At 31.1% G+C, this 21150-nt stretch overlaps 1 protein-coding gene across 1 annotated transcript in view; it reads right to left on the bottom strand.

Annotated features, from left to right (window-relative positions):
* The window catches only part of LOC115883092 (tetraspanin-2A-like), a gene marked incomplete at its 3' end in the record, with an annotated part of 204586 nt that overhangs the window by 75936 nt on the left and 107500 nt on the right, over positions 1–21150 (bottom strand). Inside the window, exon 2 of the mRNA XM_030901374.1 lies at positions 19926–20123. Within this exon, the coding sequence (XP_030757234.1) occupies positions 19926–20123 (198 nt within the window). The remainder of the gene's footprint in view (positions 1–19925; positions 20124–21150) is intronic.

Raw genomic sequence — 21150 nt, 5'->3', positions numbered from 1 at the left:
CCCACTATATTGGAGCGAAACGGGGCAATAAAAAGTTTTCCAATCTTCAATTTATATAAAACCTCTACCCAAGAAAACGAAAAAATAATATATGGATATGGTTTATTTAAAGAGTAACTAATTAAAACATCCGAACCCCTGATACCAACAAAAAGAACAGTAAGAACGCGAAAAAGTAACATATTAGAAAATTATGGTACAGAAATATCTTATATGTGAGGATATTTCATCTACCTGTGATATGGATACTATAAATTTGGAAAAGATTCTGTCAGCACTGATTCTTCTGAATCAGAGTAGTTACGATCTATGCAATTTTGTGTCCTAAGTAAATTTATAAGTATCTAAAGTTTTTTTTTTAATTAAATTATAGCATTAAAGTTTCGTTGTGTCATAGAGAAAAATATTTATTTTAGATATTAGGTTTATATTGTAGGAATCATGTTCTAATGTTTTCCAATTCTTTTTTATCACAGGATTTGATTTTAATGCTTACACCGTTTTTATACTATTAATTATTATTCCCTTAGATGAAACACAGCTCCAACATTTTTATTATTTATAAGATTTTTTTCATAAACGTGGGACTATGAATATCATCATTTAGTTACAATGAAGTACTCATCATTTGTGTCAAATAAACCTAGTTTGAATAAATGGCTACTATAAAAGAGAAATTTTGCATTTTTGTCCTCTAGAGCCACATGTTCGAAGCACTGTGGACCGGTTCGAAAATCTGTATCGTGCTGTTGTCCAAGAAATAAGGCAAAAGGTAAAATCTATTGACACACAATGCTCATTCACGTCGGTTCGAGGCCGGATGAGATCTGATATCTTGTGAGTAAGACTCGATTTAGACACATGCCAAGTCGGTAGACCATTGACCGTGATATAGCCGAGGACCGCGGTTCGGATTCCGCGTAAACAAGATTAGCCCTGGCAGCAAAAAGGAGACGTTCTGAAATCTTACTTTACTTTGTTCTTACTTAAATATGGAAAATTCTATATTTTTCCTTGTCGTATCAAATTAAACAACTAAGAGTATATTTTAATAAGTCATTTTATCGGTTTAGCTTCGTAATTATAAAGTATGAACACGAGTTGGTTTTATCTTTAATAATAATTTTTAAATGAGTAATTTCAATTTTGTTAGTGGTATTTTATGTCATTAAAACAGATCTTTAAAAATACGATATATATTTTTAAAATAATTTTTTTTTTTTTTTTTTTTTTTTTTTTTTTTTTTTTGTATTGTATAATATTAACTGTTTGTTTAAAGTCGAGATGGAAGGCTTTTTAAAGTCTTTTTTTTATTTATTATAATTTTTTTTCCAAGTGCCTTTAGCGATTCGAACAAAATTTATTTTTTATTTTTATTTAAAGGTAAAAGTTTCTAAAATTTTGCTATATATTTTAACGTGCTTTTTACGTGCCACATATTTTAATGCTAAAAAAGTGTCGACAGGTTTACCAGGGACGTCCATATAGGTTATCACTGGAATATTTTTGTAAAAAAATGCGCCACTGATTTTCTCGTTTGCAAAATTGTGTAGGCATGTAATTGCTGATTAAAAGTTGTATTTGAATTTTTTAAGTTTCCGTTGACTCAACGCAAAGTAACAATAACTTTTTTATTTTGGAGATTAAATCACAGATTTTTTCAAGAAATGAACCCGCCACAAGTATTGATACTGACATCACTTTAATTTTGAAGTGTTATAATCATATTTCATTTGTCATTTCTAGTTATCCTTATTTTTCTAAAATTATTATATCGAAAGAACATTAATGAAGCTATTAAAAGTATGCTAGTATTGATTTATTAAGCTCAGAATGCTGAATAAGTAATATTAACTTCTAAGCAAGTTAATCAAATAATTGAGAATTGTCTGCTAGTTAATTATTAAATACAATTAGTTTAAGCTGTTCTGATTTAATCAATAAACTTTTTTTAATTTATTTTTAAAGAGATATATATATACATATTAATACATAAATCCGTAATTAATGTAACAATACCAAATATATATTAATTCAATCATTTCGCTCGGGAGATTGAAGCTGATGAATGTGCTCTTGTTTAATTAATCAATTCCCATGAAGCCGTTTAAGTGAAAATTACTAACTTAACAGAGTGTAGGCCATCAAAAGAGCGCAGAGACAATGCAAAAGTTTAGAGTAAGAAGCTTAATTCATACTTTTAACGTTACCCATTCATGTATAGTGAGTGTTGAGGATAGTTTTTTAATCCAACAATCTTTAGAGAGAATATCTTCTTGGATCAAAGGAAATAACTTATCTATGAAAATTAGAAAGTTTCATAAAATTACTGTTTCTAAAAAACAACGTAATAAACCACATAAATTTCATAAATAGTACCCCTTTAAATCTTGTGACGTTGCGAAGGATCTTATTATTTACATTGATAATCATTTAAATTTCCAGTAACATATTAATGAAGTATGTAAATAAGCAACCAAAACCTTAGAATTCATCTGTCGTACCACTTAAACGTTTAAAAATATATCTTGCTTCACTACTCTGTGTAGTTCTCTTATATGTATGGTTACCGATATATGAAATACACATTTATGTATATCTACTTATATGAATTAAGGGATCTAAATGCTCTATAAACTTCGACGTTAGTCGTACCAAAGTTTATGGCACGAACGATTGTAGTCTCGGCGCAGTCAATAATAAGGGGTTCTGGTGTTTCCCAATTTTCCCCACAGAATATGCATTCGCTGTTGTTTCTCAGCTTCAATCTACTGAGGTGTTCGTTGAGGATAGATAATGATGAAAAATTTGCTATTCTTCTGCCACCATTTAAGAATAATTAAACACCATCAAAAATTATTGTTTTTAACACAGCCATGGCATTCAAGATTGAAATTTAAAATGATTTTAAAGCGAAAACGTCAAAAGTTGACATGTGATATGTTATTCAATTCAGAGTGACATTTTCTATCGAATAAAGTAAAAAAGTACCAAGGGTGCCATTTAAAAATCCAAAGTTGTAGTCATTTTCGGTGAGACAGAAAGTGACCGAAAAGAATTGATTATAAAAAATTAGTTACTTATTATACTTATTATAAACACAAAAACTCCTTACAATATCTGTACTAAAATTGTTTTTTTTATATTCATTATATCCGTGTATAATATACTTTAAATAATACTGTTTCAATTCGTATTTATAAAAAAAATCAAAAATTGTTACAAAGATGAATCGTAAAAAAATAATTTACTTAAATTCGTATTATAAACGATTTTATTAAACTAATCTTATAATGAGAAACAATTAAGATTTAACTGCTAATTTGAGAATCCAATAAAATTATAAAAACAAATCACTTTCCCTCTGTTAGCGCGAAGCAGCGCACTCCTATCGATAAACTACTCTGTAAAATAGCCATGCAAATCGAGTCTCGTGCTATCCCCCGTAGTTGAGGTAATAAAAGTACCGTTTTATTACCTGACGTTTTAATGGAAGGTAGTAAAAACAGACAAAAATCACCCTAGAAATTTGGTTTGCAGATTCGTTTGGATCCGAACCAAAGCCGCCTGTAATGAGAAAGATATAAAATCGTGTGATTTATTTGCAAAGATTGAAAATAAAATAGAAGTTGTTTTAAGAAGCGCAAAGAAAGTTTAATTGACTCTAGTAGACAATTACAGAAAAAAATAAGTTCAAATATCTTTATTAAATGCTAACAAACATACTGTTTCGTGAAAAGAATTCTAGAGTTTTCACCACTAGAAGAAAATATACAAAATATAAAATGTATTTTTTGTAAACATGACTGCGTTTATCCAACGGAGATCACTTTCTCAGCGGTATTTTAATAGTAAAACAGATTTGTCTCACCGACAAAAATAACACTGACAAGTTGGCCTCCGTTGGATCAACAATTGTTTTTTTGTTCTCATTGGTTCTCGTTGGATCAACAATTTGTAGATATTCTTTTAGTGATAAATACCAGCAATTCCTTTTCAAGAAATAAATCCGCCACAAGAGAATAGTGACGGGTTTATTTCTTGGAAGCGACAATTTAAATATTGCGTCATTTTTAAATATACTGTTATTTATAAACATCTAGACCCTTAAATGTTCGAATTAAAGAACATAAAACTATTTAAGAAAAGGCGACTTTCACAAATCTAAGATTTGTCAGCATTCATGGGACAGAGGGCACAACAATATATTTTAACAATGCAAAAATTATAATGAAAGAAGCGATAGCTTCTAAAAGTAAAATAAAAGAGGTTTTTTAATGCAATCTAATAAAAATCAATGTATTGCCCATGCATCTGTAGATGTTAGGACTGTATGGCAATCGCTTCTTTGATTTTAAAGAACATAACATAAATAAAAATAACAGAGGTAAAAATTAAAAACAAATTAAAAATAATCATAGAGAGTTTAAAAGCTTTTTGTTTTAACCTTATTAAGTAATTGTTATCAGGTAGTAATTGTTAACTTTAAAGTTTAACTTGATATGTCATTTTAACGACAACTGTCAAAGAACGTCAACGGTTTTTATAGGCGTATCTGTTAAAAAAACTAAAATGTTCTCGACTACTCGAAAGCTTCATTTAGATATTTTAAATAGTTTTTTTCTTTGTTCTTTGTATTTTTTTGCTTCCGACAACGGAAAGAGATATACTTTCCGAAATGTTAAGCATATTTTTTATCTTTTAGGCAAATTTGTTTTTTAATTAGCCACTGCTGACAATTAGTCTCCGTTGGATTAAAGCAGCAGTGTTTACAAAAAAAACTATTTTATTTTGTAGATTTTCTTCCACTGGCGAAATACCCATAGAACTTTTTTGTATAGATGAATCCACCACATAGGTATACACATTTTAAACTGTTGTTAGTGTAACCAAATCATGCTGAATAAGATATAAATTAAACCATTGAACTTATCATTGACTATTAGTAAACTTCAACTTTTCTTTTATAAAATTTTGTCATAGGATTATTTAATTAAAGAATATATAAAGCTTACTTAGCATTTTTAGACGTTCTAAATTTCGTTTATATATATTATTATTCTTTGATATCAGTAATTTCTACAGAAGAAATCTGAATTTCATTAGTTAAGTTAAGATATTAAATTTTCAAATATTTTTCAAATGCACTTTTGAATACACGATTATATCAGTGGATCATGGTTTACAAAAACCTAATAATAATAGCTCCCGTATATAGCGCTTAACGCCTTGGGTGTAGCAAGGTACAGCTTGCCATGCTAGAGCCGTTTGGTTTACAAAAACCTATTATGTTTATAAAGCTATTTTTTGCAAAACTCTCCTCTAAAAACAAATAAGTATGATATCAAAAAATCTTTAAATCGTAAGTGGTACATTATTAAAGTATTTTAAATTTTATGTATTAAATTACAAATACGAGAAAACAAATCACATCTACTTGTTTATTATTTAACATTGCTAGTTCTATAATTTGCGTATTTTACGGTAGTGGCGTTTGGAATATGTCAATTTAAACTAACGTTAAGAGACTGGCACTAGTGGAACATTGTTTCAAGTTTCGAGCACATTACCCTTGGATAAATTACACCGCAGGGGAAACTGGCGGTTGATATTCTGAAATTTGATTTCTGTTATCAATTTCCATTTGGATTAAGAAAATTGTTTAATCAAACATGTATGAATAGATAAATAGGCTAATGAAATCTGTTACATTTGTAAGAAAATATACATTTAATTTTTTCTGAATTTTATAAATATTTTTATGATTTTACTTTTGGTAAACTACCAACTTTTGAAAATGTGCAGTTAGAGAGAATACAAGTATAAACATTCCTAGCATTTATATTATAGTTCATGTTATAAGTAATTAATAATAATTTGTTAAAAATAATTTAATGCACCATATGTCCTTAATAGTTTTAAGTGACAATTTGAGCTCTATAACATCAACGTACAGCATTCTTTAATTTAAGATAGGTAGCATCTTAAAATTTAAAATATACGAATGAATATGCTATTTATTGACTGCACATAAAATTAAATAATTCATAACTTGTTAAAGTACGAGACTCATTTTATTGTTGATGAAAAACATACTTCTTATTATTTATTGGTTTATATTTGTTTATTGTTGATATTATAAACCAGCAAATACACACACCTTTGTTGTTTTTAAAATCATATTCAGCATTCAAAATAGATTTATATAATAATTATACATGGTGCCCCAGAAATAAGTGCAAGTATTTTAACTGGTAGTATAGTTCAACCCCAGGTTTTTTCGCGAAGAAAAAAAATTTGAAAATTCTGAATTTTTTGAATTTTTTTTGAAAATTTTTTTAGTTTTCCTATAAAAAATAATTTCTTGATAATATGGCAACATAGGTAATAGATTAAATTTACAAGAAAGAAAATCCAGAAAACATCCAGTGGTTCTCAAAATTTTAGCAAAAAATCATTTTTATTTTGGAAATTTTCAAAGTAAAATAACACCACACTTATCACTACACTTATTTGAAAAACGATAAACAGAAAATATGTTTATTTTATCGAGATCTACCACCCCTTAAAATACTTGCACTTATTTCTGGGACACCCTGTATATATATTTTTAAATATGGATTTTGCGTTATTATCGGGTGTATTTGTCAACAATATGCAATAATAGCTAAAAGACTTGGAATAATCAGGTCACGTGAGAATTACTATAATAACATATTTAAAAAATGCATACAAAATATATTGTATGGCCAGATATCAACAGTATAACAAATCAAAATTTGACTTAAAAAAGCATTCAACTGGGTACCTGAAATAATATTTTTTTGTTAACTATTTGTAAAAATATATTTTTTTCAGTAGAATTATATAAAATATAGTAATATTGTTAACCAAAAAAGTTACTAATATATATAGATAAAAATAAATATATAAAATAGACTTAGAAATATATAGGAACAGATATTAAAAAATACGTAAAATATTTACAAATATAAGTAGAATAGAACTGTTAGTGCTTTGTTGTATTCTTTCCGAGGTAGAAGTGATAAATGATTACTATCTTTGTATTATTTATGTTTAATTTGCTTAATAAAATTATTTTTTTTATCAACTGTAAAGTTTTTTTCAATAGGTGTCAAAAATGTACCATTTTGTCTTCTTTATTTTTCTATGGAAAATAAACTATTAATCTCGCTATTAATTCTTTGATGTAAATAACAACTCAAACTACTACGTCATGCAAACTGAGACAAAACTTCAACTATATTAATTAACCGGTTAATGAAAAGGAGCTTCCTTCGCAACCACGATAATAAACTGTGTGTGTACGTTTTGTAGTACGATATACCAACCAACTATAATACAAACGATATATTAATCAAGGGCATAACAGCAGTGGCTACGACATGCACTAATTATCATTTGATATGTCGACTATGACAAAATTATATTTTAGGTTCGAATAACCCGCTATCGATTTTTCACTAACTGACACGCTCGCATTCACGTACCAACGGCCATAATACGTCGGAAAATACTGTTATAATTGAACGTTATTAATTTAGTTTTGGAAACGGATTGGCCTTTAGAATTTGCCATATTAATTTTCTGTCAAAGTGGTACCGGTCTTACCATATAGAACAGGGGTAGATTATAATAACATTTGCACGTTTAGCGTATGTTTTAATCGTGCAAATTTAAGCGTTTCAAAATTAGGTTCTATATACTACCTATATTCGGATATTAATATTAACGGCGACATAAATACAATTTAAAAAAACGTCCATTAACCCAAAGAGACCTGGTTTATTTAATTATTTGGTTTATATTAACATTTTGAAGATCAAATGTTGAGACCGAGACTTTGAGTCTTTTTGCTTCTTTTGGATAATTATTACAAACTCTCTAATGTTTTAAACACAAAAACAAAGTTTTAATTTATTTCAACGGCAGGTATTGATAATTTTGATTTCAAATGTCTCAAGAACAATTACTCACAGCGATTTTTACCAAAGAACCATTTTTATGTAGAAAACGTCGTAAATATATATTTTGTAACCTTTTTTGTTTGTTTTTACCTATTTTTATTTGCTGAATATGCTGCCGAATTTCCGGAATACAGTTCGGACCACCCTGTGTAATAGTCATTTATTAACTGCTATTACTACTGTAACTACTATCACTTACTACTGAGGTGGCGACTCACTGGTCACTCTATTTAGATAAATAAATATTTTTATTTAAAGAAATAAAGCTCCCGTACCGGCTGGTATCTAACCAGTATTTGAAAATTTTGCTATAAATATAATAATTAAAAAGAAGAATAAAATTATTGGGCAACCTACAGTAGAGTAGCCACGAAATATGGCTAAATACGACTACCCGTAGACACTTAGTGTTTCTGCCTTCCACCTTCATCGATACGGGAGGAATTAGCAACGATGAACTAGCGGTACTGAAAAAAAAGGGGAAGCATTTTCAGGATCGTTAGTTCATCGTTGCTGATTCCTCCCGTATTGATGAAGCCGGAAAGCAGAAACACTAAGTGTCTACGGGTAGTCGTATTTTAGCCATATTTCGTGGCTAATCTTACTGTAGGTTGCCCAATAATTTTATTCTTCTTTTTTATTATAGTCCCGATAACATCTTTTGGAAAGAAGAAGAAGTATATTTCCTTTCTTCTTAAGATTATTATACGACACGGAGGCGCCAAGTAGAAAGGTATTTGATGTGGAAATTAAATTTTGGGATGTAGGTTAACTGAAAGAATTTTATAAAAAATATATGGTCTACAAGGTGTCCCAATAAAAGTTACATATCAAAATTTTTTATTTGTAACGGAACATTCTATATATTAATTGATTCTCGGATTCTAGAAAAAAATAAATAAAAGTCAGTTTTATTAAAGAAGCATATGTCTAAAATGTAAGGTTTTTGACATATTTCACATTTTGTAAAAATGAAGAATAAACTTTAAATTTCAATGATAGCTACATAAATTGTAATATGCCCTGTATAGCCTAATATTTAGTTAAATTAACCATTGTATGTTAAACCAAATTAAAATTTGACCCGAAAAGTTATACATGGTGAGTCAAAATTATTATTGAACATTGGTTACTTTTTAGAGGAAGTTGCTCCTTAATTTTAAATGGAACACCTAGTATATTATTCTGGTATTCAATGGAGAATTCATATTTATTTAAAATTCCATTAAGATTGCCTAACCCTTAGCCAAAGATTTTCATAGATATTTCCATTTTTATGATTTTGCGTGAGGAGATCTTTTTTATTTAATAAAAGCTAGGTGACTGTGATGTACCTTTCGTTAATCTAACAAAAAAATACAGGATGCAGAGTAAAATATTCAACGGTAATATAAAAATACAAGTTTAAAACATATTTTAATTATTGCAGACTTAAAACTAGATATAAACGTATAACTACGTGAAAACAATTAGGTAGATTAAATCAAATGCCCGAAATGCTTCCTTTCCTGTTCACTGCATTAAAAATTCTGTTTTGAAAAGATCTTTCTATGTTAAGAGGTATATGGAGTAGTGTTCCACTTCGAGAAACAGAAGCCACAATAATTTCTTTCGTGCCGTTGACAATAGTTACTCTAGTTTTTTAAACACTGTCTTTAACACATCCCCATAAAAAAAAATTACAGACTAGATAGATGAGGAGCATTTTAGAAATTCTATTAATTTGGTGAATGCACACTGCCAGTCACCAAACAGAATCATATCAATTCTCTCTGGTGTAGTGCATTTTCGACAAATTTTTGAATTTTTTTTAACTGACACAAAATTATATCTAGTTGTTAAAGTAGAACGGCTAATTGAAAGGTATGCTGAAGTAAGAAGTCTGCAATATTGGGAACTTGCCTAATAGTCCGTAAAGTTTTACAATGTTGCACAGTGAACCTTTTGGACACAAGTGTCCCGAGATCACTTGTCAGCCAGACATAAAACCAAAAAAAAACAAAAAAAAAAGAGAAGAACATATCAAATTCCAGTTCGTGTGGTTTCTCTCTTGTGAAATTTCGTTTCGCTAAAGACAATTAGTTTGTCGACGAAAACTAAGTTTCTAGTTGCTCCGGCTCCAATCTAAATCTCGTTCTAGTTCCCATTCGATAAAATTCCTTTAGTTCGTCTAGCGGGACAACAAATCGAGCAAGAGCACCGAGAGTACCCGCACGGAATAATAAACTGATAAACACGTATTTTTCCTACTCCTTCCTCTTTCTGTTTCTGCTGGCGCGGAAATCTCATATCGCATTTAGCCATAAAGAGGCCAGTCAACCATCTCACTCGCCAGAGTGGAAGGAAACTTTCTTGTTTTCCGCAGTTAGCACAGATAAAAATTCCTGAAGCAATTCCGCTCGCTCTATAATCTTAGACCAGGTTTATGGCCTTGTCGTTTATTATTCAGCGGAGTGTTATCGTTGTCTTTGCTCGGATGGCGCGCAATAGTGCTCGTTATTATTTTTAAACGGCCCTATTTTTGTCGGATCGTAATTGAGAAAGATGCACCTTTATTGAGGAACAAAAAGGAGAGTTTTTTATTTCATAGCTGAGTTGTGAACAACATTTCAATGAACAATGCTTTCCATAAAATCAATAAAATGAAGAATATACGAGATAATATACATGTTCTGATTTCTTTCGAAAATCGACATCTATGAAACTATGAACCCGTCCTGGACACAAACGGTACATTGTGAGACAGGAAATTGTAGAGAGAAACAAGCCATATAACATATGATACAACATTTTAATGAACAGTGCTTTCCATAAAATCAATAAAACGAAGAATATACGAAATAAAATACATGTTCTGATTTCTTTCGAAAATCGACATCTATGAAACTATGAACCCGTCCTGAACACAAACGGTACATTGTGAGACAGGATATTGTAGAGAGAAACAAGCCCTATAACATAGGATACAACATTTTAATGGACAGTGCTTTCCATAAAATCAATAAAATGAAGAATATAGGAAATAATATACATGTTCTGATTTCTTTCGAAAATCGACATCTATGAAACTATCCGTTGCTTCCGGGTCACAAACGGTACATTGTGAGACAGGAAATTGTAGAGAGAAACAAGCCCTATAACATAGGATACAACATTTTAATGAACAGTACTTTCCATAAAATCAATAAAAAGAAGAATATACGAAATAATATACATGTTCTGATTTCTTTCGAAAATCGACATATATGAAACTATGAAACCTTCCTGGTCACAAACGGTACATTGTGAGACAGGAAATTGTAGAGAGAAACAAGCCCTATAACATAGGATACAACATTTTAATGAACAGTGCTTTTCATAAAATCAATAAAATGAAGAATATACAATTAGCTCAGCTTTAGCAACTAGTTATCATTTTGTGTCAGATAAAAAAAATCCTACATCAGAGAGAATTGATATTATTCTATTGGTTGGTGAATACCCGTGTGTATTCACCAATTAACAGAATATTTAAACGGTCCTGATTTTAGCTAGTCTAGACTTTTTTATAGGGATATGTCAAAGACAGTGTTTACAAAACTTGATTTGGTCGATAACATCAGAGAAATCATTGTGGCTGTTGTCGAAGTAGAATTCTATGTATGCCTTTTAACATGAAAAGATCTTTTGAAAAGAAAATCATGTTCTGCAGTAAACAGGAAAGGAAGTATATTGAGTATTTTATTTCATCCAGCTAGTTTTTATTACATAATTATAGATTTACATCTTGTTTTAGTTCTGTGATGAATTAAAATATGTTTTAAACGTGTATCTTTCTATTACAGCATTTTACCCTAAATTCTTTAATTTTTGTTAAATTAACACAGCCACCTAGATTTTGTCAAATAATAAAGATCTACTGACGCAAAATCATAAAAATTAAAATATCTAGGAAACTATTTGTCTGAGAAATAGACAACCTTAATTATATTTTGAAGATATATCAATTCCCCATTGAACACCGGAATAATATACTGTATATTCCATTTAAATTAAAGGATTAACTTGCTTTTAAAAGTGACCAATGTTGAATATTAGTTTTTTCTCACCCTGTATATCTTATTGGGTCAAATCCTTACATTTTAGGCATGTGCTTCTTTAATAAAACTCACCTTTATTTATTTCCTAGAATCAGAAAATCAATTAATATATAGGGTGTTCCATTACAAAAAACACAACTTTGATGTGTAACTTTTTTGGGAACACCTAACTATATATATTTTTATAAAATGATTTCAATTAGCTATATATGCTCCGAAAATTTTATATCGATATAGACTACCGTTCTCCCTGGAGCCTCCGCGTCCTACGAGTGACCCCACCCTATATAACGGAGATTTCCAGACGTTCACTCATTAAATATTTATAAGGTATAATTGTGATGATCATCTAATATTTAAATATACGCTGTGCTTTCTTAATGAAATATAATAACTTCATATTAATACACCTGAATATAATCCGTACGTACCCCAACGTACTTGAACTTCGAAACTTCAAAAACTAGGATACAACAGTACAATGCACACAATATGCTCACGTAAAAAAAATTAACGAGGGTTACAATTAGCTCAGCAGGCACAACACACGCTAATCAAATTAGACGATATTACTGTTAGCAATAGAATTAGTACGCAGCGTTGCTATTGTACCCGTGTTAATACACTCTCTAATATAAGGTAATCCCAACGGTCCTGATTTTTAGCTAGATCCAGACTTTTTATAGGGATATGTCAAAGACAGTGTTTACAAAACTTGATCAATTATTTGTCGATAACATCAGAGAAATCATTGTGGCTGTTGTCGAAGTAGAATTCTATATGCCTTTTTAACATGAAATGTATATGGAATGGTAGATATTTGGATAATACCATGTAAATATTAACAGAGAGTTCATATATGAGAAGCCAGATATACTGAAAGTTGTTTTATTTGTTTGGATGTGAGTCAAAAGAAAATCAGATTATTTAGTGCTGGGTTGACCTTTCGACAAATATATTGTCTTCCTCAGGATTACACTAATTTAAAACCCTTTGTCGTTTTTTTTTTAATGGAATACAACATTTGCGGCCAACTGTTGTCAAAAGTCTGCATACAAATGTTAAAACAATGTTATTATAAAAGTGTTATTTTATTTTTTTAAAATAATGTTGGGGATCTTCAGCATTTGATCTCATTTGATGACAAGCATCAGAAGATTGAGATGACGTCATGAGATTTTCTGAGAAAAGCCCTTAATTATACGCGATGATATATCTCTTCCGCATCTGAACAATCAAAATCTCTGTATAATCCATTTCTTCATAGCGTTCTATTGTGCGCTGCTTCCTCCCACTGATTCTGCATGCTTATACAGGGTGTTTTAAAACAAATGCGAAAAACTTCAGGGGGTGATTCCTTGTTCAAAATAAAGGGTAGTTTGCTTCATAAACGTTGGGTCAAAAGTCAACCATTAGGGAGATATCGCGGTACAAAGATGGCGGAAAAATAATGTTTTTATTTTTTATCTTGAAAACGAAAAGAGATAAACTAATGAAATTTTATGGAAGCATTTGCTGTTATGAAAACACACTCTGGTAATTTTTTTCACTTTTTGGAAATGAGTGGAAGGGGTTGAAATAAACTACCCCTATCATTCTTGTTAACGAAATTTAAAGAAAAATCTTATCAAACACATGCAAAAGTTAATTTGGATAGTTTAGTTTGTTTAGAAACTTTTTATCTCTTGTATTTTTTTAATAAAACTCACCGATTTGAAATTAAAAAATAAAATGTAAAGCATTACATGTCAGGGCAAAAACATTTTCTGATAAAGAATCTAGTGGGCTGTAACTATATTTAGGAAAAATCTAGTCGGCCGCTGTTACTTTTTTAGGATGTTTCTAATATTATTTTATTTGGCATTACTTACCGCAATACGTAATTATCTAGATGATTATTATTATCGTTATTTTCCAGACGTTCTAAGATTCTATAATCTAAAATTGTAGATGTTTTGTCTGACATTTAAAATTTACATTTTATTTTTAATTTCAAATCGGTGAGTTTTATCAATAAACACAAGAGATAAAAAGTTTCTAAACAAACTATACTATCCAAATTAATCAAAAACTAATGCAACAGTTGTGGTAGAATGAACCTTCTAATCACGAAAGTGGCAAAAAAAAAGTCGTAACACGTAAGGTTTTTTTGTTACATTAATAAAACATCATTCAATATTACAATATTCAATATATTAAGATAGCTATTCAAAACATGATTTAAGAACTTCTTAAGCCTATATACCGATTATATTTTATAGTTTACACTCCTCAAACATTACTTATACCTAAAAAGTACAAAAACAATCGAAACGAGATCAAAACATAAACAAAAACTTTTACTTTTTCCTTTTATGAGGGACCGCGTCTTCTCTCTTCAAAAACCAACAGTAATCACCCATCATGGCTGGATCCCATCGTCCTTGATAACGAATTTCCATTGTCCTTATGTCTTGATGGAATCTCTCACCTTGCTCATCACTGACAGCACCCATATTTTCAGGGAAAAATGACAAATGAGAATGGAGAAAGTGAATTTTTAAAGACATTCGGGCACCAAGCGATTTATAAGCATCTAAAAGCTCATTAACCAATTGTTCGTAGTTCGCATCCTTATTGTTTCCCAAAAATCCCCTCACTACACTAACAAATGAGGTCCATGCTCTGAGTTCCTGCCTGGTAAGCGTGTCTGTGAAATTTGTGTCGTCCAACAATTTCCTGATTTGTGGTCCAATAAAAATACCCTCTTTCAATTTGGCATCACTCAACTGGGGAAAGACTTGCCTTAGGTATTTAAATCCATCACCTTCTTTATTCATAGCTTTCACGAAGTTTTTCATGAGGCCAAGTTTGATATGAAGAGGAGGCAGGAGGACGTCTTTGGGGTCTACAAGAGGGATATACTTGACATTTTGGGAACCCGGTTGAAATTCACTTCTTTCTGGCCAAATTTTCTGTACATAATGATGATTTACTGCACGACTGTCCCACAAACAAAGAAAACAGCAATATTTTGTAAATCCTCCCTGAAGTCCCACTAAAATTCCTATAACTTTCAAGTCCCCACATATCTGCCATTTATACCTGTTGTAGTTGATTCTATCTAAAAGCATGCGCATATTTTCATAAGTTTCCTTCATTGTCACTGAATGGGCAACTGGTATAGAGGGTTTTAAATTTCCGTTATGCAATAACACAGCTTTTAGGCTATATTTCGACGAATCTATGAATAAGCGCCACTCACAGGGAGAATGTTCTATAGAAAGTTCCTGCATTAAGCCATCGATATCAGTACATGCACACAACGAATCCTCCATACTGTAGAATGCAGAGAACGGAGCATTTCTTTTTCTAAAAGTGGTGATTTTTGTTTCATTGGCTAACAGATTCCATTCCTTAAGCCGGGATCCAAGAAGTTCTGACTGCTGCTTTGATAACCCCAAGTCACGCACTAAGTCATTCAACTCGCTTTGAACAATCAAATGTGGCTTGTCGGAACCGCCCTCTGGGGTAAAGGTAGGATCAGTACACTGGTCTCCAGAGCTGTTTGATTCAATATCTTCCTTATCTTCCAAAACAATACCTTGCCAGTCTAAGGGCGCGATCGGCACTGGGAGATCTGCACCATGAAGAACAGGTCGTATGGCAGACGGCAAATTGGGATACTCGATCTTGTGCTTTTGTTTTTTGGAAAAACCTTCAGTTTTCGTCAGGCAAAAATAGCAATCGTCAAAATGGTTAGTTGGTTCTCGCCATACCATTGGAACCGCAAATGGCATTTTTTCCTCTTCCCTTTCATCCACTGCACAAGCGACACGCTACCAAGTAACGCAGCACACATGAGGAGCCCACTGCTTGTCTTGATCTCCAACCAAAACTCCAAAATACTTGAAGTAGGCTTTCTTCACATTTTCAGAAAATGGTCTGGCTTGTGATTGCATATAAATTCTCCACAAAAATGTAACAAAATCGATCAGGAACACTTTACAACTGCAGGCGCGTTTGACTTGACATTTTCTGACTATTTATCTACACGCATGCTGTACAACTCACGTCAAAAAATCAACTGAAAACTGAACTCTCTTATGTTTTCACAATATATTATAGTGCACAAAATGCGTACCTTTCAATCATCTCATCATAAAATTTACCTGTATGTAAACGAATCTACCTAGACTTAATACCTGACATCTATAATGTGTTGACTCCTGACCTGCAAAAATTTACATTTTATTTTTTAATTTCAAATCGGTGAGTTTTATCATCAAAAAAAAACACAAGAGATAAAAAGTTTCTAAACAAACTATACTATCCAAATTAATTTTTTGCATGTGTTTGATAAGATTTTTCTTTAAATTTAGTTAACAAGAATGAAAGAGGTAGGTAATTAGGCAACTGAAAAGTGGTACGTGTAGGAGCTTCAGGAGTATTTTTTCTGTTATTAGAAGCATATTTTTATGAAGAAATTCTGCAACTGACTCGTGTTACAAAAAATCATGTCGGCCTGTGTTATTTTTTTTCCACCATCTTTGTACCGCGATATCTCCCTAATGGTTGACTTTTGACCCAACGTTTATAAAGCAAACTCCCCTTTATTTTGAACAAGGAATCACCCCCTGAAGTTTTTCGCATTTGTTTTGAAACACCCTGTATATTTTAGTTTTCGTGGAAAATTTTCTTTTACCCTTTTATTTGTCTACCCGGTTTCCTTTTACCGTCTACAATTTCACCGTAAATGGAGATTTCGGTAGGCGGTTTCCTTGCATCCTGCATATATGGCCAGCCCATTTAAGCGGGATTTAGTAATCATGACTTCAGCGCTCTCCCAGATAGTTTTTTCAAGGACCGATACGTTTGAGACATGGTGGTACCGTTTGATTCTTAACAGTTATCTAAGATGCCTCTGTCGCAACATGGTGGAGATTATTATAGCTCGCTACACTGCAAGTTTCGTTTTTGTACTCAAGTCATAATTGTAGAAAACTCTGTCTTTAATTTCCAGAATGCTCTTGAGGCGCTGCTAATCGTGTGCTGAATTTCCGAGTTGATATTCGCCTTTTCCGATATCAAACTGCCGAGGTAATTAAATTCCGCTACATATTCCAATAGTTCTCCGATTTTTATAGCATTGTTATGACCTTCTAGGGAAGAGCACATTATTTTAATATTATCGATGTTCAACTTAAGGCCCAAAGTCTCGTATACGGTATGTGTACAGCATTTCTTGTAACAGCAGTAACGTTTTTGCAACTACAGCGTATTAAAGTTCTATGATGAATTTTGTAAGTGTTTTTACCCTGAATCATTTTTATGTTGAACAGACTGCCGCGCCGTCGTATCTGTATCTTATGCCCATTCCTCTTTCCTGCAGTTTGGTGTCCACTATAATGGAGAGCGCTGCCATGAATATGTTGAATACTTTCACTACTACTTATTTTTTACCGGGATTTATTCAGAAACCGGTATCGGGGAGCTAGACACAGCAAACAGTGTTTTTATTTAGAAATAAGTTCAGCATTTACTGGTATTGTGAATTAAATTTCAGGAAAAACATAAAAAATGCCACGATTGTTATTATTAATTTAATTTGTTATAAACTTTTCTGAAAAAAAGTGAATAAAGTAGAACATGTATTTAAAAAGCACGTATCAGCAGTAAACAAAGAACACAAATACATAACTTTGTTAATGTCTGCATTTGAATACAAGAATAATATGCGTATTTAAACCAGGCGGCAAGGGGTTTTGTTTTATTTAGAATATGCAAAATAATAGATTTAATTGTACGCTGTTTTTTTTTTCTTTTGAGTCACAGAATATTAATCATTGCTTTGTTACATCACCATCAATCCTATTAGTATTATAAAAGGATTTACCCGTCCATTGTTAAATTAAATAATTTGTCCAATTGATTAAATTTACATAGTATATTTAGTATTATTCTATTTTTTTATTTTCTTGGGATTTTGGGTTCGTATTTAGGTATAGTATTATTTATTATTATACAGGGTGTTTCAAGAAACATGTGTCATCTCTCGTGGGGTGATTCCTCACGCAAAAATAAGATTTATTTTTCATATCAACATAGGTCCGATTATGCTTTGTATCGTAGCTACAGGATATTAAAGTCTTATTATTTTTTCTATTTATTATAATTTTCTTCCAAGTACTTTCAGTGATTCGAATGAAATTTTGAGGCTAAAAGATACTGTAAATGCGACATATTTTAAAGCTAAAAAAGTGTCGACAGATTCACCAAGGACGTTCATATGAGTTATTACTGGAATATTTTTCAAAAAAAGGCATGTACGCCACTGATTTTTTTTCTCTTGTTAGCGAAATAGTATAAGCAATTTAATTCCAATTTAAAGTTGTCTCTTTCTCAAGTGTATTTTGTCGATTTCGGCCTCCTTGGTGAGATAAACGCAATTTAATTAATTTTGTCTTAAACCAACCAGTAGCAACCCTTAAACATTTTTAATATCATTAACTTGCGAATGTTTTAAATGAGCACTCATTGATTCCTCATAAAAAAAATATGAAAAAAGTTCATATAAACATGGGTATAGAAATGCATAGTTTTAGAGTTACAGGATGTTAAAACTTTTTAAAATTAGATTTTTTGTAATTATCATAAATATCATTATTTTTAATTTGTAATTGCTGTAGGTTGGAATAATAGTAAGAATAATAATAGTAAGTAATACTATTTAATAATAAATTAGGTAAAATATATAATTTATTAATTTTGTTTTTAATTTAATTTTATTAAATGTGATTAATAAAATTGCGTTATATCATCAAGGAGGCCGAATTCGACAAAATACCAAGAGATAGCTTTCAATTGGCACTAATCGGCCTACACAATTTTGATATAAAAAGAAAAAAGTCAGTGGCGCACATGTTTTTTTTAAATATTCCAGTGATAACCCATATGCCCGTCCCTCATGAATTTATCGACACTTTTTTAGCATTAAAAGCATTAAAATATGTACTCAACTTTAACCCTCAAAATTTCATTCGAATCATTAAAAGTACCTGGAAGAAAATTAAAATAAATCGAAAAAGATTATTAAGATTTTAACTCTGTAGTAACCTGTATCTACGAAACAAAGCAAAATCGGACCTATGTTGATATGAAAAATAAATTTTGTTTTTACATGAGGAATCTCCCCACGAGAGATGGCATATGTTTTTTGAAACACCCTGTATAGAACGCCGGGATTGTAGGTACCTACATGGCGAATACTAATTTTCTATGATAAACACCAATGACTACAAAATACAAGGACACGTAACGCTCATATACGGACTGCAGCAAAATTTGTGATGTAAGACGCCATTTACTGGATGTAACTAATGCTAGTCACACACACACACACACACACATCAGCCACAATTTTAGCGATTTTTAATAGTTAGTGTGTAGTTAATTTTGTATAAACTTTGTTACAATGGTGATTAGTTGTTCAACTTTCAACTGTAAAAGCCACAGTGAGAAGAAGGAGAAAGAAGTTATGTTTTATAGGCAAGTAAAGAGCCCAGTCACCTTTTTAACGTTTTTTTTATTGAAGTTGGAGGTATAGTAACAATTTGGTCTCGGATGTTATTAGTCCTTGTATTCTTTAGTCATTGCTAAACACCGTAGTAGTATTGAAAAATATGTCGATTTCACAAATCACAAAGAAAAATTTTCAAAAAAGATTAATGAAACATAATTAGAAAAAAAAATTGATCGATAATTTGTTTTCGCATCAGTACCAATCACTAATATAAATATTCTTACACAATACTGCCACCTATTTCTATCATTGTTGATAGCTCCGTATATGTAAATTAAACTAAACTATAGTACTTACTGCGAGGAGAACTACAGAATTTTCTTGCAGGGCGCTGATGCATCCTAAGAAAGCAACGACCATAATAACCAGGGATGATACTAAAAGTACGTAGATTCCAATGTAAAACTGATTTGCGCTCAAAATTGTCAATATTTCTTGATAACCTGTCTCAAACCTTAACCAGAGACATAGTGAAAATACTGCGGCACCAATTATCTGTAAGAAAAAAATAATGTTAATTATTATTTGTTAAAAATTATTTTGACATATTTAAACACTATGTATATGGTGACAACAATTACTCTCAAATTAAGAACAATTTTTTTTTGCATAATTCAATTTCCAATAGCATAAAAGTGGAATTATTAGATATCTTTCAATGAAAAAGTCACCATTTCGTTACTAAACCATATAAAAATATGTAGTTATACATCTTGTTATACGATTAAAATCTAAATGTTATTTGTTCTTAAATATCTATGTCTTCAATGACAAGACGCCCCTTTGTTTTCTCAGAAATGGACCCACAACAAAAATTATATACATATAGAAGTTATTTATAATACTTATTATCTCAAATTATTTGTTAATAACAGATTTGTATAAAAACGTAGAATTAAGAAAATAAAGCATAAATAATTTAGAGGTATTTTACATACTAATAACGTTACACATTCAATTATTGGTTTAACGTAGGTAGAGGTGACATCTGGATATTAAAGTTTTAATTACATGTAAGGAACATGACCATCCACAACAACAACGGCATTTCGAGTGCACGTTACTCCCGTCACAATACCTAGACGAGAGTATTATACGATCAAAGACGGCGCAGAATAGAGCCATTGTAACTTAAGTTTGGCCATTACTGCAGTAATTACGGGTCGGCAGTAACAAAGTGCGGCCATCGTTGCCAAATGGCTCGAGATATAGCGACAACACCGTTTGAACGTATGGCCGAATAGCCACAACATCAGTCAGGCCACCCTGCTGCAGAGGTCAGGATGATGAAAGTAGTTGGAAGGGGGCAAAATTGAATAGACTCACTCCTATGTAGTTGAATAAGGCCTTGCACCGCAGTAAAATTAATAAAACAATTTTTAGAAAGAATTGCAATTCTTTTTGATTTTTTGGAAACAAACTGCGATTTAGTCTATCCAATGAAAAAATCATTGACAGTGATAGATGTGTCTGTCATTTTAATTTCAAAGTAGTATATTTTATTCTACAAAGAAATAAGTTG

Source organism: Sitophilus oryzae, unplaced genomic scaffold (genome assembly GCF_002938485.1).
Source record: "Sitophilus oryzae breed Bouriz unplaced genomic scaffold, Soryzae_2.0 scaffold_1806_pilon_pilon, whole genome shotgun sequence".
NCBI classification, from domain to species: Eukaryota; Metazoa; Arthropoda; class Insecta; order Coleoptera; family Curculionidae; genus Sitophilus; species Sitophilus oryzae.
This window is presented reverse-complemented; position numbering and strand designations above follow the sequence as displayed.